This window comes from Opisthocomus hoazin, chromosome 2 (genome assembly GCF_030867145.1).
Source record: "Opisthocomus hoazin isolate bOpiHoa1 chromosome 2, bOpiHoa1.hap1, whole genome shotgun sequence".
In the NCBI taxonomy this organism is placed as follows: domain Eukaryota; kingdom Metazoa; phylum Chordata; class Aves; order Opisthocomiformes; family Opisthocomidae; genus Opisthocomus; species Opisthocomus hoazin.
In genome coordinates, this window is record NC_134415.1 from 28,724,329 (window position 1) to 28,750,461 (window position 26,133).

General features: G+C 36.9%; 1 protein-coding gene across 3 annotated transcripts in view; it reads right to left on the reverse strand.

The window, feature by feature from the left end:
- Nucleotides 1-26,133, reverse strand: part of USH2A (usherin) — a 389,400-nt gene that overhangs the window by 286,212 nt on the left and 77,055 nt on the right. For 2 of the 3 annotated variants that reach the window (XM_075412995.1, XM_075412994.1), the window contains exons 14-19: nucleotides 23,138-23,321; nucleotides 17,855-18,018; nucleotides 8,900-9,394; nucleotides 6,911-7,183; nucleotides 5,293-5,450; nucleotides 3,859-4,003 (exon numbers count right to left, since the gene is read on the reverse strand). In XM_075412995.1, coding sequence (XP_075269110.1) covers nucleotides 3,859-4,003; nucleotides 5,293-5,450; nucleotides 6,911-7,183; nucleotides 8,900-9,394; nucleotides 17,855-18,018; nucleotides 23,138-23,321 — 1,419 coding nt within the window. Of the gene's footprint in view, nucleotides 1-3,858; nucleotides 4,004-5,292; nucleotides 5,451-6,910; nucleotides 7,184-8,899; nucleotides 9,395-13,639; nucleotides 13,799-17,854; nucleotides 18,019-23,137; nucleotides 23,322-26,133 lie in introns of all 3 variants that reach the window. The other variant, XM_075412996.1, reaches the window with a different exon arrangement.

Sequence of the window (26,133 nt, forward strand, 5' to 3'; positions counted from 1 at the left end):
AAAATAAATTTTCCTCTTCTCTCAGCCAAGGCTTTCAACAGCGTGTGCACAATACTGCAGTGCCTAAAGAGTATTTTAAATACCACTTGGATTGTGGAATGAGCATACTTAGTTTAACATTTAAAATACTGATTGAAAAAGTATGAAACACTTTTTAAGTATCTAAGCCTTCAGATAGCCAACTATCTGTGTATTTGCACCTGAACATCCCAAATTGAGGTTCTACTTCTGTCCAGTCACCTTCTCTTTGAATAACAGACATGGGTTAATTCTCTTCTTCTGTTACCTTGACACGCTTGCTTTGGTGTTTCATCTCAATACTGCATTACCACATAACATTGATCTTCCAACAATTTTTACCATTCTCAGAGCTGGTCATGCATCAGGCATACCTGTGCAAGTTCTTTTATCTATCACACCTATTCTTCTTCCTGAGTTCATATGCATTTGTGACAGCTTCCACTCAGCTTTTTTTATAAAATAACTCAATTCTTATTAATTCTATTTTGTTTGTTTCCTCACTCTCGCTCTCTCTCCTCATACTCTTCTGGCTCAATTGTCTTCTTTTATTAACATTTACAAATATCATGGGTGTGTATATTGGTGAGGAGGAGATTTTTTTGCCAGTCTGACAGATGCAAAGATATACAGCTGATTTCAGTTTTCTTTCACTCTCCTGCAAAGCTACTCATGAAATATCCCCAGTACAGATGCCTATACTGAACCGGGTTAGAAGGGATCTACTTGTTACGTTTGCTTCTGGATTATTTTCACCGATTTTAAGTTATATTCCAAAAGACTTCTCATTGAAAGATCACCGGACTGTTTCTGATGCTTCTGCTCCCTTAGATCTTACCACTTAGTTCTGCCCCTGACTGCATAAGTGTCTTTCCTTTCTCTTTTAAATCCTCTCTCAAAACCTTTTACTTTTATTCCACAGCATTGTTGTTTTTAATGATTTCATGCCCTTGTTTCTGCCCTTGTTTTTATTTGCTGTGTTACACCATATAAAAAACATGTTGCCAGAGAAAAAGAAGAATGACAGATTTTGAAGAATATGTTTTGTAGCTAGTCTTGAAATTAACCTAATGGATATGAACAAAGCTTAAAAATTAAGTACTTGAGACTTCTAGCGGCAAATTTTAGAAGATATTCTGAAAGCAAGTCCCTTGCTAATATACATCAGCTGGATACGCCAAAATCACAGTCATGAAGGTACCCATTGATTTAAATGCTCCATGGGATAAATCAGTATACTCCACACATGGAAGGAGTAGAGATGGGTTTCCATTATCCTCCTCAGGATCAGAGGAGAAGAATTAGTCTAATTTAGTACAACCTCTAGCTCAACTTGGAACACAACTCTAAGCTCCTGGATTGTGTTACGATTGAAGGGGACCATCACGCTGGAGCACATTTCAGTCGAGACTTCCTTCAAAAATCTCCCTTTGCCAGGGCATGGAGGGGGACTGGCATCCAGACAGGGAGGCTGTCTGTGTGTCAGGGAGACATTCCTTCATGAAACAGAACTCCTCAACTGTCCTAGAAAGGCAATATTAATTTCATTTTGCACTATTCAATGACACAAAAGGATATTAATGGACTAACGTTTGATCATCTATTTTTACAAATGACGAGGATTGGATTCTTCTAACTTTGTTCCAAGTTTGAACTCACTTTGATCTAAAAGTCATCACAGAACTAGTGCTTCTTTTAAATTTTCCTTGGAAACACAGTTTTACAGAACTTTACAAAATGGAATACACACATACAAAAAAGGATGGACATTATAAAAAGTTTTTTTCCAGAAATGAAAAATGTGAATGGTGGAAGATAAAATTGCATGCAAAATGTAAGTGTTCTACTCTTTAGTTTGTCAAAATTTAAGACGTTGCGTTAATATGCTTTAAAAACACACAAGGAACCCATTGTAGGACTAATTCATTGCTTTCAAGGCTTACAACAGTAAGCAGGAAAAGGCTACACTAAAAAACAGTTAATAACTGGGGACGTGTCTGTTACTCTATTTTGTATTCTCCTGTCTTCTCTAATGTGATAGGTCTTTAAGTATTAACCCAACCAGGGAGGAGATGGTCGTAAACAAGCTGTCAAGCATAACTAAGCCATTGTTTCTGAATCTTTTAATAAATGTATAAATGCAAAGTTGGATCATTTGTAGTAATAAGGTGCACCATTTAGGCCGTATTTGTTTCCATGGTTATCAGCACAGACTGGAACGCTGTTCCTTGCATGGCTTGGTGGTACAGGGTAAAGTCATACTCATGCAAGTAGGAGGCTCTGTAAATGGCCAGCTTGAAACTTTACGAGGTGGTAGTATGAGAGAAGAAAATCAATTTTGAAATCAACAATTCAGCAGAACACAAGACTGACAGAACAATCTTTGCCTACTGAAACACAGAGATGATGTGGTGAATCAAAGAATAAATAATCTGTCTTCCACTTGAGAACAAATGGAAAGGCAATTAAATAGACAAATGAAGAACAGATGACAAACTAGAGATAATATCCCAGCAGCTCAAATTCCACTTCAGTTCATGTATATAAATCTTCGTCTTTCCTGGCTCTGGGCAACTCCTTATTCCTTGTCTGGAAGCTCCTATATCTCTTCACTGATTACACAGAGGAGCTTTGATGGAATTCAGGCAACTCAAATACAGCCCAGGGAGCCTACGAAAACATTCTGCACAGCAGAGATTTTCAAGTTTTTTTTTGTATGGGAGAGCAAATTACATAAGAGAGGTAATTTCAAAGATCATCATCACAACATCCATACGACACCAACAATAATTGCTTAACTGAAAATGCTAATATTGTGAAAGTAATTAATGTGTTTTACATGCCTATACGAAAGGAAACCACAATGTTAAATAGTCAGCTCTCTGCAGGTGATCACATAGCATGGATTTTGAGCTTATATTTACAGTATAAAAGAGCTGTACTGACTACCCCATCCCATGAATAAAGAGACCTGTGAAGCTGATTTTCCTAACAATTTCTCTCTCAAAACCCTCTTCATCCTCTGATGTCTAAGAAGTGAGTTCATGCCAGTCTTTTCTTCAAAGTAAACACAGGCTTTCTCCATCTCTGTTCTGTACTGATGGTTATTTTCTCCTAAATTTGTAGAAAGTTAGTACCTTTGGAGTCCCTGACATATGCGGTTGAAATTAACTCAAAGACTGAAAATTTATTAAGGTGCACAGTCACATATATGCAGTTTCTTAAGCATTGTTTCCATAGGAAAACATGAGTATACATACCTACAAAGAAAAATCTCATACATTTCAGGGGCTAAACAACAAGCATTTTCAAAAGAGCAGATGCAAAGCATTTATGTTGCTTCTGATTTAGACACACAAATACACTATGTATTTATGCTGGAGTTTAATACAAAAACCATGCAACTCCTCCTTCATGGGTTAAGCAAGGTATTGGCACAGCATGTGCATTTTACATGCCCTGTTATTCGACCTTACACACACACACTAAAAAACCCCAACAATAAACTAACAACTTGGTAGCATCACAAATGAATGAACGGGCTCAGCTACATTTATGCACAGTCACTATTTGAATAAACAGAGCAAAAATACACAAATCCATAACTGGCAATTGAGAGAGCAGTACACAAATCCTGTTGTCAAAATAGCATACCTTAAACCTTCATTGAAAACATTTTGGTTTTAATCTGTCAAGATAAACAAATAATAATTAAGCAAGTCACTTTGTATTAATACACCACCTACCCCTGTCACTGTGCATCAAACTATGATCATCTTAATGCTACTCATTAGTAAACTGCGTGTTAGCTTTGCACTTTGATACAGATTGTTTCCTTACCAGCTGCCAAGGTTTGCCCCTTGCCTGGCTCACTGGTTACACAACCGATTTGATTGCAGAGAGTAACAGTAAAGTTGTATGTCCTGTAAGGTTTTAATCCCGTCGCTACATAGGATAGCTCATCAGCCTCAGCTATATGAAAAACCTGCAAAGCAGATTGGAAGACGACAGTTGGCTAACAATATTTTCATTCCTATTAACTGATGACATGTTCACTAATAAGAAACTTGTCTCTGAATTTGCAGATTCCTTCATTTAGATGTGGAAAAGCCTGCAAAGACCAACTGAGGGAGAGAGCTATTTTGGAGAATCTGAGCAAGCGAGGATTCAGGTGGTAATACTTCCCATCACACTGTTTTATGAGGTAATAAGCCAGTTCCTGAGTGGATAAATGAGGAAACAAAGTTATTGCCTCATAAAACTGTGTGGTGGTGCAGTTATCACCACAAACAGTGCAGCTACAATCCCGATGACGAAGATGACACTATTAAGTGGTGAAATCTGACCACCATTGAATGAGTGACATGATTAGTGGGCATTAGGAGGGAGGGGAATAACTAATACCTACAGATAGTTGAATCTGCTTTACTTTACCATTACTTTATGCTATCAGAGAGAGCGGAACTGAATGAACTGTTGCATTTTAGATAACTTCTCTATCAGATGTTTATCTAGATGAAAAATCTTGCAATCCTGCGACAAGAAGCAATTTACATTTACATATTGTTACAACAGACCTAGGAACAACAGCATCCCTGCTGCACAGACAAATAAACTGAGGACAATCTGTGGTACCCACTAAAAGGCAAAATCAGCTCTGAAACAAGAAACACAATGTCAGAGCACCAGATGCACTCTCATATTCTAATTACCTATCATGTTTCTTTGCTCGTTCCTAAGCTTTTAGCTTACCACTACTGCCATATTTGCCAAACCCAGTCATTCCAAAACTGCAACAGTACTTTAAAATCACATATTTAGACTTTATAAAGTTGGCTTTCTGCTATTTTAGGTTTCCCCACTTCAAAGATTTGTCCATTACCCAGGAAGCCAGACAGGTACCTTCTTAATGAAAATGCAGATTCCTACAAAACAACATGGCTTTAAGCATATCAGCAAATATAGCAATAATAGAGAATCAGAACATGCAAAGATCAAGGCAATTTAAATGGTGTTGCTCAACCTCATCCCCCCTAATTTTGAATCTCACCCACTACTGAATAATAACTACTGAAAACAAGTCAGCTCAGGAATACAACTTAAAACCTGAAAGTAGTGTACATTACAGCGCACTCAAGATAAACTGATAGGTGAAAAACTTAGATCAGAGGATATATAGCAAATCAGGGAAATGATTTATCACAAAGTCAAGGAGGACATCAGATTTTATTAATTATACCAATTAGGAAAAACAATGTAACTTAACAATAATACCTGGGAAAATGGTGGCAAGAACCTTTGTTCTGTCATCAGACTGATGCTGTATCCCATCACTTCTCCTCTTGCTAAATTATCTTCAGGTTTTTCCCATGACACATTGAGGGAATATGGTGAAAGAGGGAAAACTGATGGAGATGGCATGAACACTGGCGCTAAAATCAAATTAATATAATAACATTCATAAAATGAGAGCAATGTGTGTAATGCAAGCTTTCTCACTGTATTTGCAAAACACCATTTCAGAGAGTCTTTTTTTTTTTAATCTTATTTTCAAGTCTAACAGGAATTTTCAGACTATTTTGATAACACATAAAAAATACCTCACCTATCATTTTCTCGATTTCTACTCTGGCCACGAATGCAGAATAAAACTCTGCCTATGTCTTCAAAGAAATACTAATCAGCACTGAAGTCCTAACCTCTGTAGCAGGTAGGAAAGTACATACAAATGAAAAAGTCTTGAAGAAAAACTTCATGCAACCTGGGAAAAAACTGATAAAAGCAAAAAGCGTTCAATACTTCAGCATCTTAAAAGCAATTTTGTTTGCCAGGTCAGTTTGAAATTAACATGTCTCTCACTTCTTACAAAACAGTTCCCCTGTCTTCCATAGTAAATCTGTAAAAGGATTGTTTGCACTGCAGTTAAATCCCCACCTGATTACTCTGTAATAATAGGATACCAACTCATAGCACTTCTGCTACGTACAAACAACCACCCTAACGGACCTCTTCCCAAACACAATTTAACACTTTTATAACATATAGTATTTAAGAACAGATAAGCACAAAGACTCATTTTGAAAGGGGAATTAGTTCAGCCTGCTATTTTGCAGGAGCAAATGATTGAGGACAAGATTCTCAAGCTACCAGCAAACAAAAGCATCAGTGATGTACAGAGATGTTTAATTGCAAAACACAGGCCCTTAGATTTCTAACGTAAGCATTGAAAAAAATAGCTTTTATTTCATATGTCAAGTGGCAAGCCCTTTTGAAAATCTGAACAGAAAAGCCATAATAAGAGCCGTTGTGAACTGGTTAAATTGCTGGAAAAAAATGCTCTATATTATGACACTCGGCCTTCATAAAAACATATGAAAAGTTTTAAGCACTACACTCCTGAAAAGGCAATCCTCCCAAGTTCTTCCAAGAAATTGCTTTCTAAGCAATTGAAGCCTCAGTTCAGGAAAACTCATTTGAACTTCCTTCCTGAATATATGTGCCTTCTTGGACAACATTCCTGATTCACATCAACTGTTAACACATTCATGACAAAACCAGTCTTTTTTCACATTTTTCCCCTTAAAGAACATATAATAACAGCTGGGAAAACTGTGGAGAATTCAAACACTGCTTAGTAGATTTGCAAACTTGTGGTTTTGAAATTTTGGTTTAATTGACAGGGATTATATTCTTCAACACGATTTTTGTGGTGAAGAAAATGTTTTTGCTCAGCATGCTAAGTTCTGAAATTACAAAATTTTAAATTAAAAAATAAGAATTTGTCCCTATTTGAATCATTTCTAGACACATTTTATTGAAAAAAAATTAAGAATGCATTCTAATTTAGTTTTTCCTTTGATTTGTATCAAAAAAAATTCAAACCAATACTTACCAGCCTCTCCTGTTCGTCCTGATGCCCAGTCTGAAGATATGCTACCTGCCATGTTTACTGCTAGCACATAAAATTCATACTCTGTGAACGGCTCCAGACCAGTGACTGCAGTACTGGTCTGCGGTGGAGCCAGGGCATTTTCATTAGGAGACTCCATAACCGGTTGAGGACTGAGCCATCCACTGCTTTGGAAAATACGGATTTCAGGAGGAAGAATGTTCTCAGCTGTTTTTAATTTTTTTCTCATGTAAAGTTCATATCTTATAATTATGCCTAGACAAAAAAGTGAGCCAGAAAAATTAGTGTATTTAAACAATATTTTCTAAAATACCAACAACAATATATTTAATGAGCAAACAATCAGTCAATCAACACCATAGGAAACAGAGCATAGGAAGTTTTCCTCATTTCTGCTATTTTCATCCAAATGCTGACTGTGGTATTTCTTGCGTTATACTGTTTACTGTTTATTTTCCCCTCCATGCAATTTTGGGAATTGAAAACATATGGCTGGATTACAGTATCAGTTCTTTCATCCTCACCGGAAGACCATATCCTAAAGTTCTGACCGGAAGTTACTGGAAATTACCTTGGCCTCTGATTTACAAAGGGATGTTTATTTTTGTTTGTTTGTTTATTTATTTATTTTTACAAAATGGGTAGGGAATTTTTGAGTGACAGTTTAACGTTAACCTTTTAGAACATACTACTGGATAGGAGATACGTGTGTGTCAGTTTTCCATCAATGTAAACCTATTACATAGGCAGGAAGTTGTCACCACTTTGGAAAAAAAAAAAATCCCTTCAATATTGTTGTATGAAGTGATACATGATCCAGGTTGGATAATGGAAGCAGCTTAACTGTAGGAACAGAGTGTAAGAAAGTTGACTGAAGATTTCCCAAATGGAAAAGATGAGAGACATAGCAAAGCCGTAAGATAGTTAATTATCATATAAGGAATATATCTGGGGCTGTACTCATGCACAGAACTGGAGAAGTGGTTTGGGAGAAAAAGCTTCTTTCTTTTTTTTTGGAAAGATCAGGACATCTGACCAGACAAAAGAAATATAAGAACATTGCTTAAATCTGCCTGTGCTGGCAATTACATGCACGCAATAGCTATGAAATTACCTACGAAGAGTCCATGCTGCAGGTTGAAGGACAAGTACTAATAAAGTATCATGAACTGCCCCTCTAGATACATACAGGCATTCTTGTGCAGGCATTCTTCCTGTCTAAGCTGGTAATAGCTAGCAAAGAAGACGCTGAAGAGAAAACTGAGCTCCCCAGACACAGATGACCATTTTGTGAACAGATCAAAATGCTCATTTTCATATGCACAAATGTTTGTGCATGTAAGTGCAAGTTCACAAATCTCCATTGCACATATATTAAAAGATAAAGCGCTTACTAGTAAGATCTGTGGCACCACAAACGTATCCTACAACAGCTGCATTCTCACTTTCGAAAACCTACAATATTATTACGCAAGTTAGACCAGCAACTCTTGGCAATCGCCTATTCCCTAACAAAGTTATACTGGTAATAGAATTAGTTACTACACATGACGGATGGTTTTAAAAACAAACTTCTCTGTTAATTCTTAGGGGGTTTTTTTTCCATAACTTATTGGCTTATTTATTCTTTGTAAGGCAGTATCACCACATCTGTCTGAACTAGGTGATCTGGAAAATTAGGAAAAAATTAATTTTACTGTAAATGTTTAAGTATAAATGTGATTTTTGCTGCAGCAGATGCCACGAAGGGCTAAATCCTGGACCCAGCACATTCAGTTGGAGTTCTGGACTCCAAAAGAGTAAAACACAGACTCTGAGGATACGTTTAGTGGCACACAAGCACATTAAGACAATGTCTTACTTCATTCTCAGTTTACGTCACAGGGATAAGGATATTCTAACCATATTTGAGAAAGTGCTGCTTTTTCTTCATAAAATCTTTGACTTATAAAAGTAAATACAGTGTCCTACCATTCGGTTTCTCAGGTGGTGACCATTCCACAGCCAGTTCTGTAGAGCTGATGGTTTCTATCATTGGTGGGTGTAGCTGTTCCGGAGCAGCTTGAGCAGTAATTACTGTTACTGGCTGGCTCTTTAAGCAGCCTCCACTAGTACAAGCTTGCACAGAAAAAACATACTTTGTAAATGGAATGAGATTCCAAATATTTGCTGAAGTTTTTAAGCCTTCATATTGACCACAAGGCTGAAGATCAGCCAAGCTAGTACATGTCAAAATGTATTTCTCTATGGGCCCAGAGTCATTGGAGAGGCTTGTCCAGTAAAGTAAAACAGAGTGATGACTAACAGGAAAAACAGGATTTAAATGCAAGCTTCCTGTAGGGGTCCCAGATTTTGTTCTGTATGTCACTGAGGCACTTCTTGTAAAACCATGAATGTTATTAGCTTGGACATAATAGGAATAGAAGGTATATGGAGATAACATGGTATCAGTGAAGGTCTGAACACCTAAAACAAACAAGTGAGAAGAAAATTGTATCATTCTAACACATTACAAATAATCTTAACGTGCATACTTAGAGACTTTCCAGCCCTGATCCAAGATGTAAGGTATTTATGCCCATTTGCATGCTCTTCTCGAGATGATTATGAACAATGCAATTTCTTTTTTTTTTTTTAAGTGGGAAAAAAATCCCTCCCTGTTTCCCTTTATTATCTTCCACTGCACATTGGCATCACTAGCGAAATAATTTTTCCACTGAATTTCTCCTAGTTCCTGCTTTAATCATGAACAAGATTAATACAATTATCTTTATTTCTCCTTTGCTTGGAAATAATTATTTCAAATATAAATCAACATCGATTTTGGCGGATCTGATTTAGAAAAAATCCCAAACCAGCCTTTAAATTTTCACACCTTTGTTTTTGATTCATTTCCTAGCATAAGACCAAATATTTCACCTTTCTGTGCTCTCACTTCCTCACTTCTAAAATAGTGCTTAATAGTAATTTGTAAAGCATTTGATCTTGGATGAAAAGTGAAATAGAAGTGCAAATAATTATTAAAAATGTGTATCTGAAGCCTATATTTATATTCCTCACCCCTTACTTTCCATTATTCTAGATGGCTTTTTAGCAGCCATGATCATGAATAGCTCCTGAGAATATCCCAGAAGCAGTTACACATTTAGTAGTCACAGAACAAGATTAATTTACATACAACCATACCACCATGCATTATTTTTCCTTAAGAAACAGTGAACTTTGAGTAATACATTACACATCAGAGCATGGATACTCTTAAACCTTTTTTTAAAGCAAATGGAGAGGACACAGCTATTTTTAAGTCCTCTGTGTACATCTGCACTTGCAAGCTAGGCCTGAGTACAACTTAAAGAAGAGGACCACGAAATTCTTAGTATTGCTAGATATTCAACCCTTGACACTGTAGTACAAAAGCAGCAGTGTCAGCCCAGTAATTGCCTACTGTGCTTCAACTACCTATAGCAATCACAAACTTATCACTGGAGTCCAGCAATAAGGAGGCTGGGGAATCTCATCTTCATGCCTTTCAAACCCTGGTACTTCAGGCAAGGTTGTGGAATGGCTCTGCCAGCAGCACCGACGGCTGTTGCGACATCCTTGTGCATTAGTAGTGAGCAGCAAAGTGATGCAGTAGATCTCAGTCTTGCCGGCGAGATTCAGCTGTTTCTTCTTCAGCTTTCAGGTTAGCATGCTGTTCGCAACTGCAGGTGCAAGTACTTGAGTGTACTCTAGAATTATTGAGCCTTTTTTGAGCTGCATGGACACAGCAGCCCTGGCTGAAGTGCTTCTGGGCACAAGAGTGAATACCAAAGCCAGCTGGACAACTGTTAGAGAAGACTCACAGACAGGCTGGCAAGAATCCTCAGAGTGGGAGTGTGACAACTAGTTGCTGTGAAGGACACTGGCAAGTAGGGGCTTGCTATGTGCAGTTTCCAATTTCGTCTCCAGAAAAAAAGAATGGCCACAGAGGCAGAATGAGTCAGTGTGCTAGAAACTTGGGAGAGCTGTGCTTTATAGGGTGATAGGATTCCCATCCAAGGGGCCTTCAACTCAAAACAGCCACAGAGAAGGAAAAAAGCACACAAGAAAGAAAAAAGAAAAAAACCCCAGCGAGACTGCTATCATCAGCAGCAAGTACCACAAATCCTCATGAGATGACAAAACACGAGTACCCTCCGAACTAGAGAAGAACCCTCCCCCTCAGGTAATCTCTGTTCTAGAACCGTATGTTGACCTGGAACCTGATCTAGAACCATCAAGCAGCCAGAACCCATCTAGAGCCAACAAGTGAAGATGCTCTGGAACCAAGTAATAGTTCTGAACCAACAAGCAAGCTAAACCATGATCCCACTCTGGAACCAGCAAGTCTTCTGGAACCAAATCTAGAATGAACAAGTGAGCTAGAGCATTGTCTGGAGCCATCAAGTGAGCTAGAATGTGGTCTAGAACCAACACTTTAGCCCAGTTTGGAACCAATAGGAGCTAGACCATGATCCAGAACAGTCTCCCTACCAAACCACCAACTCCAGAATTCATACCTGCTCTAGAAACGACTGCACCAACAGCACCCTAGCTCTACAAACAACCAACCCCCAAACCCCAGCCCCTGGAACAGACCTGGACTCTAGGGCCAACCCAGACTCTAGGGCCCCAGGTCTAATGAAGACAGCAAGCATGTTACTCTCCCCTTTTCAAGTACAGGGATCGGAAGAGGCAGATCACCCAGAATGCTGATATTGTCTGCCAGGAAAATAACCAGCACTATCTCTGCATTACAAGAAAGTTCATCCACTATTGATGGACATCTGATCACCATATGGTAACTTCATTTCAATAGGAATATAGGCTAGATAAAATTGGATAAAGCCAGCAGGTAGAAGGTTCTACACTCCTCAAGCGAACAGTTCCACCACATATTTAGCTACATTTATAAATAATTGGAATCAATGTGATTTGCAGTTAGAATTGTAAGTAACTTTTGTGTTTCTTTGCATCTTAGAGTAAATATTTTACTTTGTCCTGAAGACAAGTATTGGCATCTCCTGACGCTCTGGTTTCCCAGAGCAGTTAGGAAAACATTGTTTTAACTGGACATTCCGCAATACTATCAGTCAGACCACCAGGCTGATTTAGAAGATTATTCTAAAATTTCCTTGGGAAGCTCAATGTTTCTATAAAATTTTCATTTAGCCATAAGATAATGTTCATCCAGTTGCACTCTCGGGGCGTTTCATAAGCATTACAAATTCCACACTATACTGCAAAAAAAGTAACATTATAAAAAGTTCTGACAGTATTAACAACATATTCTTGATATTGAAACACCAGCAGATGATTTCACATCATTAGTCAGGGAGATTGCCAGGAAATGTCAAAAACATCTTCTGAAACCAAATCTATGTTTTTACAAAATAATGTTTTGTTAAATAGAAACATGCACATGACACACAGCTAACATTCAGAATTTTTTGCTCTCTACAAAGTATTTAGGTACAGTCATTAAATAACATCCTCAACAACGCACCCAGTTTCAAGTACATTACAGAGCACAAATTTATGACAACAAAGTATAATAGGTTTTCTTTTGAAATCAAATCATATTGTTACTAAAGTTAAGCTTTTAAACCAAATTAAGGAATTGGAGTATCTTCTATTAGCTCTCTAAACTTTGTTGTAATGTTTCTTTCTCTCCTCTCAATCACTTAATCCCATGCCTACATAGGGTCGTACACCTTTCTTCATGGTATGTACTGCGGGGTGTCCAAATTCACAACATAAGCCATAGACTTATCAACAGTAACACATCAGCATGCATCAGAACACAAAAATTTTAGGTGCATTCCCAAGGATCTGTGCTTTCACTGAATGATAGTCTCTCTTTTTTTCCCCTCCAGGGTGCATGCCAATAATTAGAAAGACTCAACTTCTGCAAAATATTAATGCTGCACTGGTATGAAAATGCAACAAACCAAAGAAGCTTCTAGAATAGAAATCCAAACTTCATGGCATTAAATCACACCCATTGTCTTAAAACACCACTTGTGTGCCATATATACATAAAACTGGTACCCAAATCCATCTTCTTTTCTTTGATAAGAAGATCAGTAGTAGCACATAATGGCCCCTCCAGTTAGGACAGAGTGCCGAATCCTTGAGGACTGCCTTCTGAGGATCCCTTTGCAAGCCTCAACATGAGAGAAGTGGTGCTGCTAAAGACAAATCAGGAACTACACTGATAGCTTAACAGAAGGTGCTAAAAGTTAGAGATCACAAAAAGCTTTCCTAATCTGTTAACAGTTTAAAACCGGGAGGATGAAAAAAGCGAGTTTAAGCACATAATGGCCTCTTCTATTCAGTCTAGTTCTTTCTCTGGGAATTTGCCTCTTTTAGATTTTGGAGCCTGTGTAAATTTGCAGGGAGTGCTTCTGGCGAGTCTTGAAGTTTTTCAGATTAAAAGTAAAAAATTATCAGCTGTTTGGGCGATTCAGTTTGCCAGATTTTAGACTGGAGTACTCATTTCTTTCAAACAAAATTAGTAACACAGAATAGTAACTCACTAAAGGAAAACAGAATAATGTATTCAAAACCACAGCAAACTATAATGACAGAAATGAGAAACAATTACAAAAAATTGCACATATATGTAGATATGTACACACACACAAAAACCCACAAAATCTTTGATATTATTTTCCTATAAATACTTACTATAAGGGTAGTAGTCTTCAGTTGTATAAATTTCAGCCTCATCCCTATACAGCTGGTAAGTAAGGCTGTTAGAATTTGGAGAGTCAGGGGAACTCCATGAAAGACTGATAACAGAGGAATTGAGAACCTCTCCTGTAGGAGGAGGTTGCTGGAATGGAGCTAAAACACACACAAAAACAGAAGGACGTAAAAATGAAGGTAATCGATAATCACACAAATTAAAAAAAAAAAATGCAAACAAACTGTAAAGTTTTCTTCAGAGAAAAACTGCTGAGTAAACATACAGTCACCCAGGCAAGACATCAATAGACTAAACTGCTCCATCCAAATGCTCTCCAACAAAGCTTTTTATCCAAGTACAGGTTTATACATTTAAACCAAGGACAAATTAACTTAATCCCCCTTTCTGCCCTATATTAAAGCAAGTACACCACAGTTTTCCAAATATTTTTTTTTTAATTTATTTCAAGACCTCTATAAAATGGGAATATGTTTATCTGGTCACATTATTAAAGTCTATAGTTCAATTATAATTTATTTTTTCAGAGGATTCATTCCATTTTAGCATAAGCCAGGCATAACTTCCTCTAACAGAACAGAAATGGAAAGTCCAACTAACTACATATTTCACTGAAATGTTACAATAAGCCAACTTAATTAAATGACAAAAAACATAAAGGGGCAAATTTTGAAGGTTATTTAGGCAATTCACTTCCATTTGTTTCCAATGAAATTTAAGTCAATGAGAGTGAAGTGTCTAACATTTTAAGAAACCAACTTGAGATTCTTATTTACCAAAATTCTACTCTGCTATCACCTCCACTGACTTTGGAAAATGTGCTACTTAATTGCACTAGTATCAATAAAGAGAAAAACAAACCTGAAGTTTACAAGCCAAAGTCTCACATTTAAGCAAGAGCAGTCAAAGTCCCTCCTATGTCTCTTTTGTAGTCCAACTATACAATCATGGTCCTTTCCAAGATAACGGCTATTACTCAGAAATTAAACTTTATATGCATATACAGATATGCATATATACAAATGTGCACACAAACATATGGTTTTATGGTTGGACTCTACGATCTTAAAGGTCTTTTCCAACCTAAATGCTTCTATGATTCTGTATTTATGTTATTATTCAAGTCAGAGTATGAGTCCATATCCTGCTATGAGATCTCCAGGCTGCCTGGTCTACTAAGCAAAGCCCTACTCTCTGACTCTCAGCACACCGTGCATTAGCTGCCTGTTTTGGCAGCTAGTAATCCCTACAGCTTGACTCAAAGGCAGACTGTGCCACTTCCCTACCCTGTTTACCAAGGCAGGGAAAACCAGGGGACCACAGATCTAGAAGAAAGAATTTTGCTCCAGTAATGAGAATAGCCGAAGGCAGTACAGAAAGCAGCATACGGAGTAAGTTATCAGGAGCTGGATCCGAAACCACTCAGTAAGGTTTTCTCCCTTACATTAAGCGTTACAGGAAAATATCAACATTAGAAACATGTGACTTTCCCTTAACTTTTTCTCCTTCTGTTTATAAACTATCACCATCTTCATTACATGGATATTGGCTTAATATACACCATTCACCAAAAGTTAATTATCAAAATCTGTTCAGCCAAGCTAATGGGAGGCAAGAAGCAAAGAGTGAAGTTGTAGACAGAAAGCGACATGAGGACCTCAAGCCACGCAAGTGATAGATGTAGAGACTTATGCCAACAGCAGTGGATCACATGCATATGGGATTTTAATACAAATCTAAACCACAAGTTGTAGCGTTTGATTTAGAGTAAGATAATGAAAAGCCCTGCTCCTGCTGCAGTCTCTCAGCCAAGAAACAGCAGAAAATATTTCTGGAGTTCATTGGATTTAACAGAACACATAATCATCGTCTCCCATTAGAAAGCATAGGTTGTTTTGCTGCCAATCTAGAGTTAGGATGTGAATGTATGCTAAAATGTCTACAGGAGTAAAGTTTGAGAATCAAAGGAAATAAATGCTACCAAATCCCTTTGGCATTTTTTGAAAGTTTCTCTTCATGTAATACATGCTTACAAGACCTGAGCAATCATACAAATTTACCAGCATTACCTTCATTCTCCATTCTTAGTCTCACACTATTGCATATGCTCCCATGTGTTTGTTGTTTTACATTTTAGATGTGTATGCAAGTACTGTATTTCAGATTTTTTATGGAGCATCAAAGATATTGTCGGGTAGGAAAATTGAAAATAGGTCTTTTCCTTAAACAATGTTAGTTGGACAGTGACAGCAACTTATGTTTGCTTCCCTTGGCAAAGACTTACAACCAGTAATGATGCATGTCAAAAAAATACTGTGTTGCAATTAAAATAACCACAAATATCAAGGTAGGCAAAGCTCCATTACTCTGCAACAAGTTAAAATATTTTGACATGAATAACCAAAAGACTGCAATTGCCGTATCATTTATGTCCAGAAGAGGACTCTGCTTGTCATTTTGAATACTGCCTGATGTATTTTTTCTAACTAAAATCTATTATATTATTTATCCATGTCATATTATTAATCAATTTTATAGTTGAATTGCCATTGACCTTTATCCAACGTATATCCCAACATAAATAAGTAGGTTGGTTTATGTTTGTAAAGCACTTTGAAGATGAACAGCATCATAAAAGTGCCATGTATTATTATTATTCACCATTCAGTCGAAACATCCTACATTTTTTAAAGAAACAACAAGCCAATCAACTATCTGGACAATGAATAGATACTATGCCTTCTACAGAAGAGTACAGGGAAAAACAAAATTGTGTCTAAGCATTTTCAAACTTTGAGAAAAAGATAATATTTGGAAACAAATCAGTCTCTTCATTTTACCCCATTTATAGCACTGTGCATTCTGTAATACATATTGTTTGAAATTTAAACTGATTTACATTGAAATACAAACTGGAATGAACGTGAGAGCTGTCTGTCCTTGTAAACCAGCTCTTTGTGCGTGTACATCTCTGCTTGCAAATCTATAGTGTGCATATATCACAATGATGAATGCCATACAGATATCTACGCAGAATACACAAATATTTTGTTGAAAGAGGATCCAGAAACATACTCCAAAGATCACTTGGGAATGTCTAACCCTGTCATTGCATTACACGTGGCTACCTGAGCTAACTCGCACAGTAGGACCACTGTGGCCATTACTAATTAGGCCTGCTAAGATAAATGACCAACTAGCATCTCCAAAGTACCTCATTCACTGGTTACATGACTTCCCAGGCTGGGCTGTTCACTGCATATGGCAGTAAGGTGAGTCACAAAAATGTAACACAACTTTTCCAGAATTAGCTGAGGTCATACCCATAGTTTGGCATTCCACTGTATGATGTCCTCACAGCCATTTCTGAACACTGACCTGAAGGCAACTTCAAAATTTAATTTTCTTACTACATATCATATTTTTCCTCTCCTTATTTAAAATCCCCACCAGCTTAGTGACTATGCACTGGTGAGCAAATCTGAACATTCAGTTTTGACTACTTATGACACAAAGTCTGAAATTGTGCCATCTCTTCATATCCAGACTCACTACCATAGAAGTGCAGATGTTCCACTGCAATGTGTTTCATTATAACTCATTATCTGACCCCATCAACACAGCATTAGCCTCACCTCACACACACTGATTTACGATGCTCTATTACACCCCATTACGTATTTTTCCAAATTGACAAAAAAAAAAGCCTCAGGAGGAGAAAGGCAAAGCTACATTGCACTGAGGAGAGGATTTTGACTTAATCACCAGGAGCAGGTCTTCAACAGACCTTTTGAAGACAGGTCTCTTGCCTCCTGTCAATGGCAGGAAAGGGGGCTAAGCTGTCAATTGCACAAATACTATTGCATTTGTGTGTTTAAGAGGTGAACTCTGCACTGGTCACTACAAAGAAAATGGTGGGAAGTGCAAGGGAACTATGGGCCATTACTTCCCCCTGGGTTAGACTGCAAGCATAGGCTGTGCATATGGCATGAAGCATTCTGTACATCTCTCTAGAAAACACTCCTAAGATACTCTCAGTGAAAATCACCCAAACTTCAGGGACCAGAAATATGGGGGGGGAGTCAAACCCAGTTTTAGTACTGCTGACCTTATCTAATACTCTAATGCTCACTAAATCCATAAAAACCCCCGCATTAATTTGAAAGGCATGCTTTTAAGACCTAACATCCACTTACTTTTACTGCACCCAAATAGGTTGTGGACATCCAAATTACTAGCATCGGGAACGCAGTTGTCACATTTCAAGCCAGTCACAAATTGTTTACAAACACACTGTCCAGTAACAAGATGACAAGTCCCACTAATGGCTCCTGCAGGATTACAATTACAGTGCTGACATCTATAAGCAAAAACAAATCAAGGAAGTGATCAAAACACATTAACACTTCAGTTAAGCACAGTAGGGTTTTGTTTCAAAGATTCTTGGGTAACATAATCAAAAAAATCATAAACAGTTCAGTAGCCTGAGACACAGTAGAAAATCTATTAGCCTGATAAAAAAGTAGCTTACAAAAAAGGTGCCCATTATAAAAATAAACATTAACATCTCAATGCCAGAATAATATTCTAATTTAGATTAAAACTGCTTAGAATTAAAGAGGTTTTCATATATGGATCCATACATAAACCAGATAATAATGTTTGGTAATAACCACATTATGCACTCAGTCCTGCAACACTTACTTACACAACCTTTCTTGCAGTGCTGTAGAGTTCAGTGACACATGTGTAACTGGTTTCACAGGTTTCTGCACACAATATGCAACCTTCTTACTTAAAGAAAACTAGGCTTTTGTTGAAAAAGAAATCAATTAATAATTCATTGTTCACAAAGGCAACTTGAAGTTGAAAAAATAACATGCTGAGAATAAAGGAGAATGAATGTAGACAAAAATTGGGCGAAAACCCCCTCAGATTAAAACAGTGAAAGGAAACAAAATAGCAGAAATATGAATATTATAACAGAAAGCACATGGTCTTTGCAGCCCGATGGACAAAACTGAAAATAGCTAAAAATAATATTTAATTAAAATGTGTAAATTTAATTATTTTTTAATTAAAAACCAAAAAAATTAAAAGCATTGGTATCACACAAATGCCAGATTTCAAGTGTGTAAATCTCTCTGGCACCAGCAGAGTACTTTCAGGATTAATTTATGCTTTGGCTTTTGCATCTGAAACCTCTCGCGATCAACTTGATTTTCACTGGATATATTATTTCCCCACTGACACTCATTTATAGCAGGGATACCAATGTCAGATTATGCAAATATTCAAAGACTCGGAACATCTCAGAAGTCAAGCAAAGCAATGTTTTCCTCACCGCAAATACTGTTATGCTACCTCTTGCAATACAGACTGCCATTATTAGCCATAACAAAAAGTCAACATTGGCTAAAAAAACTTCGTACTTTAGATTTTAGTTTCACTGTATTTTAACTGCTGCAGACTAACAGACTTTTGAAAAAACATGGACTGCGAGAAATGTGAGACTGTACACTGCAGCGAAAATATACTGGGAAATCTAAATATCAGTCCCCTTGCCCTGAGCTGGAAAAGTCCCATTCTCAGGCATAAGCAACTTCAGCCTAGATGGAATCTTAAATTACTCCAGATGCCAGGCCCCATGATTATGAAGCAGCAAAAAGACCTTGGAGAAGTCCAAGGGAGAGACACTCATGCCATGTCCCCTTTGTTCTGCTAACCCTAAGAATAGACAAGAGTTGTTCATTTATATTTGGCTGATCTTTCCTTGGCCAGTTTCACCAGATCCGAGGAAATGGGTGGTAGTGCCTTTACACAAGTTACTTCATTTTTCCAGTCACCACCATCACCTTGGTCTATCTCTTTCTTTTTATATGAAGGCAGAAATAAAAGTAAGTTCAGTTATGTTTTAGGTATTGGATTTTTAACGCAAGGGATAGGGGAGGGTGGAAACTGTTTTCACATTAGGACATAAAATTCAGGTCAATAATCAGTGGAATAGACATTAAATGTGAGAGATTTTTAAACAAGTTTAAGAAAACTCTTCACATACATTTTCTGCCCATCACCGAGCTCTCTGTATTAGAGTTTCTTTACTCCACAGCAGCTCGTGCTGTGTGATCTCCTGGGTAATCATTCAACACCCTTAAAAAGGCTGATAAAAGCTAAAGCTGCAAAATAAGCTGCAAATTTGTTTTATGGACTAATATCCTTTTGGGAATAAATAAAACACATTCTCTCTTGGAAACCACTATACTGTAGTTTGCTCTCTTTTATAGTCAAGAGAAAAGGGCAATTTTTTCAAACTGTATTAAGTCTTTTCATCTGCAGACAGTGCATCCAAATCCCCCTTCAAATAAAGGTTTTGTTTAGACTACTTAAATGTCCTGACTGAAAAAAATGGTTTAGTTAGAGAAAAAATGAAGACAGAATTATTTGCTCAGTAAGACAGTACTTTATTATTTCATAATTTCGTTACATGATTATATTTAGTACATGAAGTTCAGTTGGGGGGGTGTTAACAAAAGTGTCTCAATAGATAAATAGTAAAAGATGAGCTTCTCTTACTGCTCCTGTATATTACTGCACCTCATGAATAGGGTTCAGAGTATTCCAGTTTTCACTGTCATTCACACACGAGACAATCAAACTCACATACACGTACAGTCCCAGTAATAGTTTTCAGTGCCTGGCAGGATGGGGCTGCTTCTTTCCACTTGTTGCATTTTCTTGTAGGACAAATGTAGGCTGCCTACCTCCACCTACAGCGCATTAGGCTCCAGATCCTGCAAACAGCAGCACACCTGTCATCGTACTCTGCTCCACAGGATTGCACGCTATATTTGAGTAATCACCTGCATCGTTTTCTTAAAGTGCAGAACACTAGAACGGGCTTTGTTGTTATGCATAGTTCTTGCTTTTCAGTCAGGATTAAGAACTGTCAATTAAGGATTTAAAAAAAAATAACTAATTCTTTGAAACTTTTAATCATGTAAGAAATATTTTCAGCATTTTTGTTACAAGTTATTACTTCTTCAGGATACTCCGAGTCAAATATATTTGAGTTTTATTAAAACAGAATTAGATATAATCAAGGAAAACAGAGTTTTAAAACACGGAAAGAGAAACGTCAAGGCCAAGATGAATTGCAATATTGATTTTGTGAGGATAAATGGTTTTTGTAATATTAATATAGAGAAACCTTTATTACATTGACTCTCTAGGTGCAGTTAGAGCCTCTCCAGCAATCTGTTTAAAATATTCATTTTTCATCCTTATGGGAAAACCTCACTTGCTAACTGGATTTCATAAACAGTAATCTGTCAAGATGTATATATAGATAAACAATTTGTGATGTTCATTGACCGGTTCATTATAGTAAACAACACAAAGGTAAAGCATTTCAAACGTGTACCAATGCCTACAACCGTTACAGATCTGTCAGACCACTGCAAACATCCAGTATCTCTAATTCTTTAATTGCTGAGGAAATTTTCCTGCTTCATTAGCTGAAATGCATTAAAAAATGCAGTTCCTGTTTTACCTCAAAACCCTCACAAAATAAATCAGTTCACATACACATTCCTCAAAGTGAGAGAATTTTAAAGCATCACAGTCCATGTGTCACAACTTTTGCTTCTTTTCTGCTATTGTGCCAAGACAGAAACATCTTTGCCACTACACATAGCTCACATCTATTTCATTCTGCAACCACAGAGTCCTTACAAGACACTTGAAGCAAGGATGGTTTAAATGACTTTGCAATTTTAGAGAGCAAGAAAAAGCATTTTAGTCTTTTTAAGAAGATATTAACAGTTAAAGAAATTGATTAAAATACATTAACAAGACCTGGATTATCACTTTCAGTGGACAACTGTTTCTGCCTGAGGAACAGAGGTACATTGCCCAAGTAGATGCTAACCAAAATGAAGCCAAGTGTATGCAACACAAGTTAATCATGTTAATGTACTACCGGAGCAGTCTTCAATACTGTCATGAGGATTAAGTAGTATTAAGGCATTAAAGCCAAGTGATTCAAAGTCCAGAACTGTTAAAACTTTCTATCTTTACAACAAGATCTGGATCTAGATGATTCTAGATATTTCCACATTTTGAATTTCAGAAGATAGATCAAAACACAGGTAGTCGAAGGCCAGTATCTAGTTCAGGAAAGCTATTTCTTAGCGCATACACAATCCTCTCTATCATCTGCTAAAACTGAAGGGGAGGGGGAAATCTATCCCAAGTAACTAAAAAAAATCATTAATAATAAGGAAAATATATTTAAAAGGGAACTTTAATATTACACAGGTTTTATTCCTTACCATCGGAAATAGCAGGAAGTGAAAACAGGAAGTCCTTATTCCTACAGATTACTTTATGGCCATTAGCAGATGCCTCTGTGACCCACAACAGTAAAAAATAATTACAAAAATCTCTTCATGAGTGACAGTAACATGAAAGTTAAAGTGAAAAATCTTCAGAATAATGTCAAATATATGCAAGATGACACTGATAATCACTGCCTAAAAGCATGCCTACCCCACACTAGCTGGGGGAAAGGAGCACGAGGAAGGGAATGTACAGATTTTGCTTCTGCCTGTGGTTTTGCTTTTTTGTTTTTTTACGGCAAAAATGCTAAGTATAACAAAACAACACCATTAGTCTGCACGAAAATATGATAGCATTAGAGCTGTACAATCTTTCTGGACAGTATTTAAAAGGAAATTGAGATTGTGGGGATTAAGCAAGAAAGATGATCCTGGAAAAGAAAAATAGAGCAATAGCTGGAATAACAATGCACTACCTATAGATGTATTTTTCCACTTACATTCCAGGGAACATATTCATATAATTTCAGTGTACCTAAAGGCCCCAGGCTACATTAGATAAACAATTTACCCTGTGGCACATAACTAAGTGCTGAAAAAGAATACACTGCTTCAGAAAAACAGGTTTTTAAGAGGAAAGGTGCTATGAGTATTTCTACTGCTGTAGCTAAAAGCAATTTGGAAATACAGGGATATCTGTAAATTTTTACTTTTTTTCCCATTAAAATGCCTTTCTGAAATCTTCAAAAGCAGTCATTGGTTATAAGAATGGTATATTATCTGCATTTTAATAGTCCACGTTTAACACCTCAGAAACCAACGCATCTTACTGAAGATGCAGAGGAAATGCAGAGAAACAATTACCAAATAGCTATAACATTAGATAGCATTAGCTTTATATAGCTTCCACGCTTTTTCTACTTAAGGTTGTGGCAAAGCTTCTGTTCCCTTCAGCTCACAGGAGCACAGAGGTATACGAGTGGTATAATGTACTGCTCGTAAATCAGAGTGCACATATGAATTCAAAGAAGGATTAATATAACTAGACAATGCCTGTTTATCACCACTAAACCTTTGAACGAGCTGCTATGAGGAAAATCTAACAAGGACGCTATAAGTGACCTGCTAAAAAGGAACACTCACCTCCCTGTGACAGAGTCAAATCCAAAATGAAGTTCTTTGCAACGTTCACACATCTGTCCTGTTACAGAAGCATCTTGGCAAACACATTGGCCAGTTAGTTTATCACAGGTCTGATTCACTGAACCAGCTGTGTGGCACAGGCATGGCAGACAGCCAGTGACACTGGATGGAGAAAAATAAAAACCTGGAAAAGAAAGGGATTTTGAGAATAAACAATATGCAACACGTGAACATAGTGAGATCATTATTAACTTGTGTGTAATCGGGGATGAAACAACAGAACTAAAGCTTAAGTAACACACGGCCTCAACTCGAGTAAAGCAATACCGTCCTCCTGCAAAGCTGAGCTTCTAAATCTTCTCATTGGCACTTTGCATAAGCCATTATTCATCCTCCAGTTGCCAACTTTATTCTTTCTCTTTGGACTTTATTTTAGCCAGAGCAAATACAGAATAGGGGGAGTACATAAACATGTCCGTTGGAAAAGACTCAAGGACATGACAGCTACTAATAAATGCACCTCAAGCAGCAGAAACATAAAAAATAACATACAAGATCAGACATTTATCCATTCTAGTCTGGGATCTCATCTCTGACAATGGCCAGTTGCAAAATGTAAGAAATGCACATATTTTCTTAAGTCTTTTAATCTTTCTCAACCAGTGATTTGCTTAACCGTTGAAACATGGGGGTGTTTCTTAGAAAAACCTACATTTGATGAGCATTGCCAGTTTTATGTAAAATTTATATTTCAGTCTTCAACAGACAGCTTGTATCCTACATAAATACTTTTACAGAAATTAATAAACTGATGGAAAAAAAATTACTATCTGCTATAGCAAAGCTTTCATTCTGAATACCATCTTTCTGTTCCTGTATTATTTCCAATTATGAACTGCAGCATTAATTTCACCTTCCCCACAGTATATTTGGCATGCATCTAACCATACTATCTTTCATTCTATTGCACTCACAAGCTATCTTTATCTATGCAAGTCTCTAACACATTACTGACAAATACAGTTAGGTAGGGTTTATACACCTTTAATCTGGTAATTGAAGAATTTACCCATTATTCATAGTATTGCCTCAAATTTCAAACAAAGGATCACTGAAGCACATTTTTATAATGATGCTGTACAACTTGCACAATCTATTTTGTTAACTATGGTCTCCTTCCATTCTTACTAATTTATTTTCTATATATCTGATCAGAAGACAATTCAAGTAACAGAACACCAGCAAGAAACATAATTACATAATTTTCCAAAATTATTTTCACACAAATGGCTCTGCTCTCCCCGCCCCCCAAGTGGTACTGTTGATTAAAAATGTAGCAACCTGTAATGTGCATGAGTTCTGCACATGATGATGGCAGCACAATACTGACACTTGTCAACTGCAATTTGAACATCAGTCCTAAGATAGGGCCATTGATAGGATTTTCTGTCTCTGTCAGCTGGTTACTATTAATTATTATTGCACAACTTCAGTAGAAGAATTTCAACCATTACGCAGATACACAGTATTTGCACAGACTTCTCTGACACCTTCCCTCACTCTCCCATTCAATCAGTTTGTTCTTAGTCATGTTACCGAATCTTTTTTGCTGTTGAACAACTTTCTGATGTCCTGCTTTATAATAAAAGAGCCCAAAATTGTATTGTAACATGTCATATCACCCAAGGCCTTATTATTTATTTTGTCTTAAAAGAGATAGCTTTATATATACACACCCCTAGGGTGGTATTCTCTGTCTTCGCAGCAGTGTTGCACTGTGAGCTCATCTCCAAATAGCACAGGAACTAAACAAATCGAAAACATTAGAAATTTACTGCTCAAATCTTTGTTCAAGTTTAGCCTCTAGTCCTCAGTGAGATAAATCTCAAGTGGACAGTGAAGTGATATCAGTCTCCAGTTAACATATATTCGCATCATAAAAAACCATGCTGTTGGCACTTTATTCCAGAGAGGCTCTGAACTGAGCCACCACCGAGACTGAATAGCTTGAAGTTATTAGTGAGGCAGCATGTATTATCTCATGCTGCAGTTGTCTGCACAGTACAGTGCCCATCCTGTGCATAAATAGAGGAGACCATTTCCCAGCAATGTCACTCTTGAGCACAATGAATGACTCCACTCATAGAACGTAACAGGAAGACAAGAAACAAGTTTAAGCCTGGACTCCCGAAAAAGGTCACAGCACTTCTTCGGGACCCAGTTTATAGATGCAGTAAATGATAAGCACTCAGGCTAAAATAAATCCTTGTCCATCTAAAATTTTGCATGAAACTAAAGTCTAAGAAAAGACAATAGGGTAAATAAGCACATCTGTAGAAAATAAAATCATTTTAGCTGAGGAGGATTGATCACTACAGCATATATTGTTTTTGTCACAGCAGTGAAATTCATAATTGTAAAGAATATGTATGTTACTGTTAAGCATCCTGGCTCTCCTAATGTCATACCACCTAAACCACTGTAGAGCAGTGAAGGATTTGGTATGACTTTATCTTTTTTTTTTTAATAATAATCTTTTAGAAATGCTCTAAAAGCTTAACTAAGTTTCTGGATACTACCACATTTTTTTTTTTTAGAAGTAGCAAGTAAAAGTAAAATTTTTTTAAAAGTAAAAGTGAGGGATAGGAGAATTAGAGAAAGTCCTTCTCCCAACTAATTTATAAATAAATTAATACGATTAAATGTAGACAAAAAGAGAAGAGACAACGGATTACAAATTCATACTTTTTGTCATAACCATTATTATTATTTACTTCAACCACCTAGAATTTGGCATGAAAGAGTAAGAAACTTAATGCAAGCTTAATTTACAGCAAGGTTAGAAGGGCTCATAAAAGTTGCTTTATGAAGGATCCACTGTTTTATAATAGAGCCAGTTTCCAATTTTAAGACAGCCACTGCAAATCTCTACAAGATCTATGTATATAACTAGTATTATGCCTATTCTTTTTCAGATTTTTTTCCAATTCAACCAT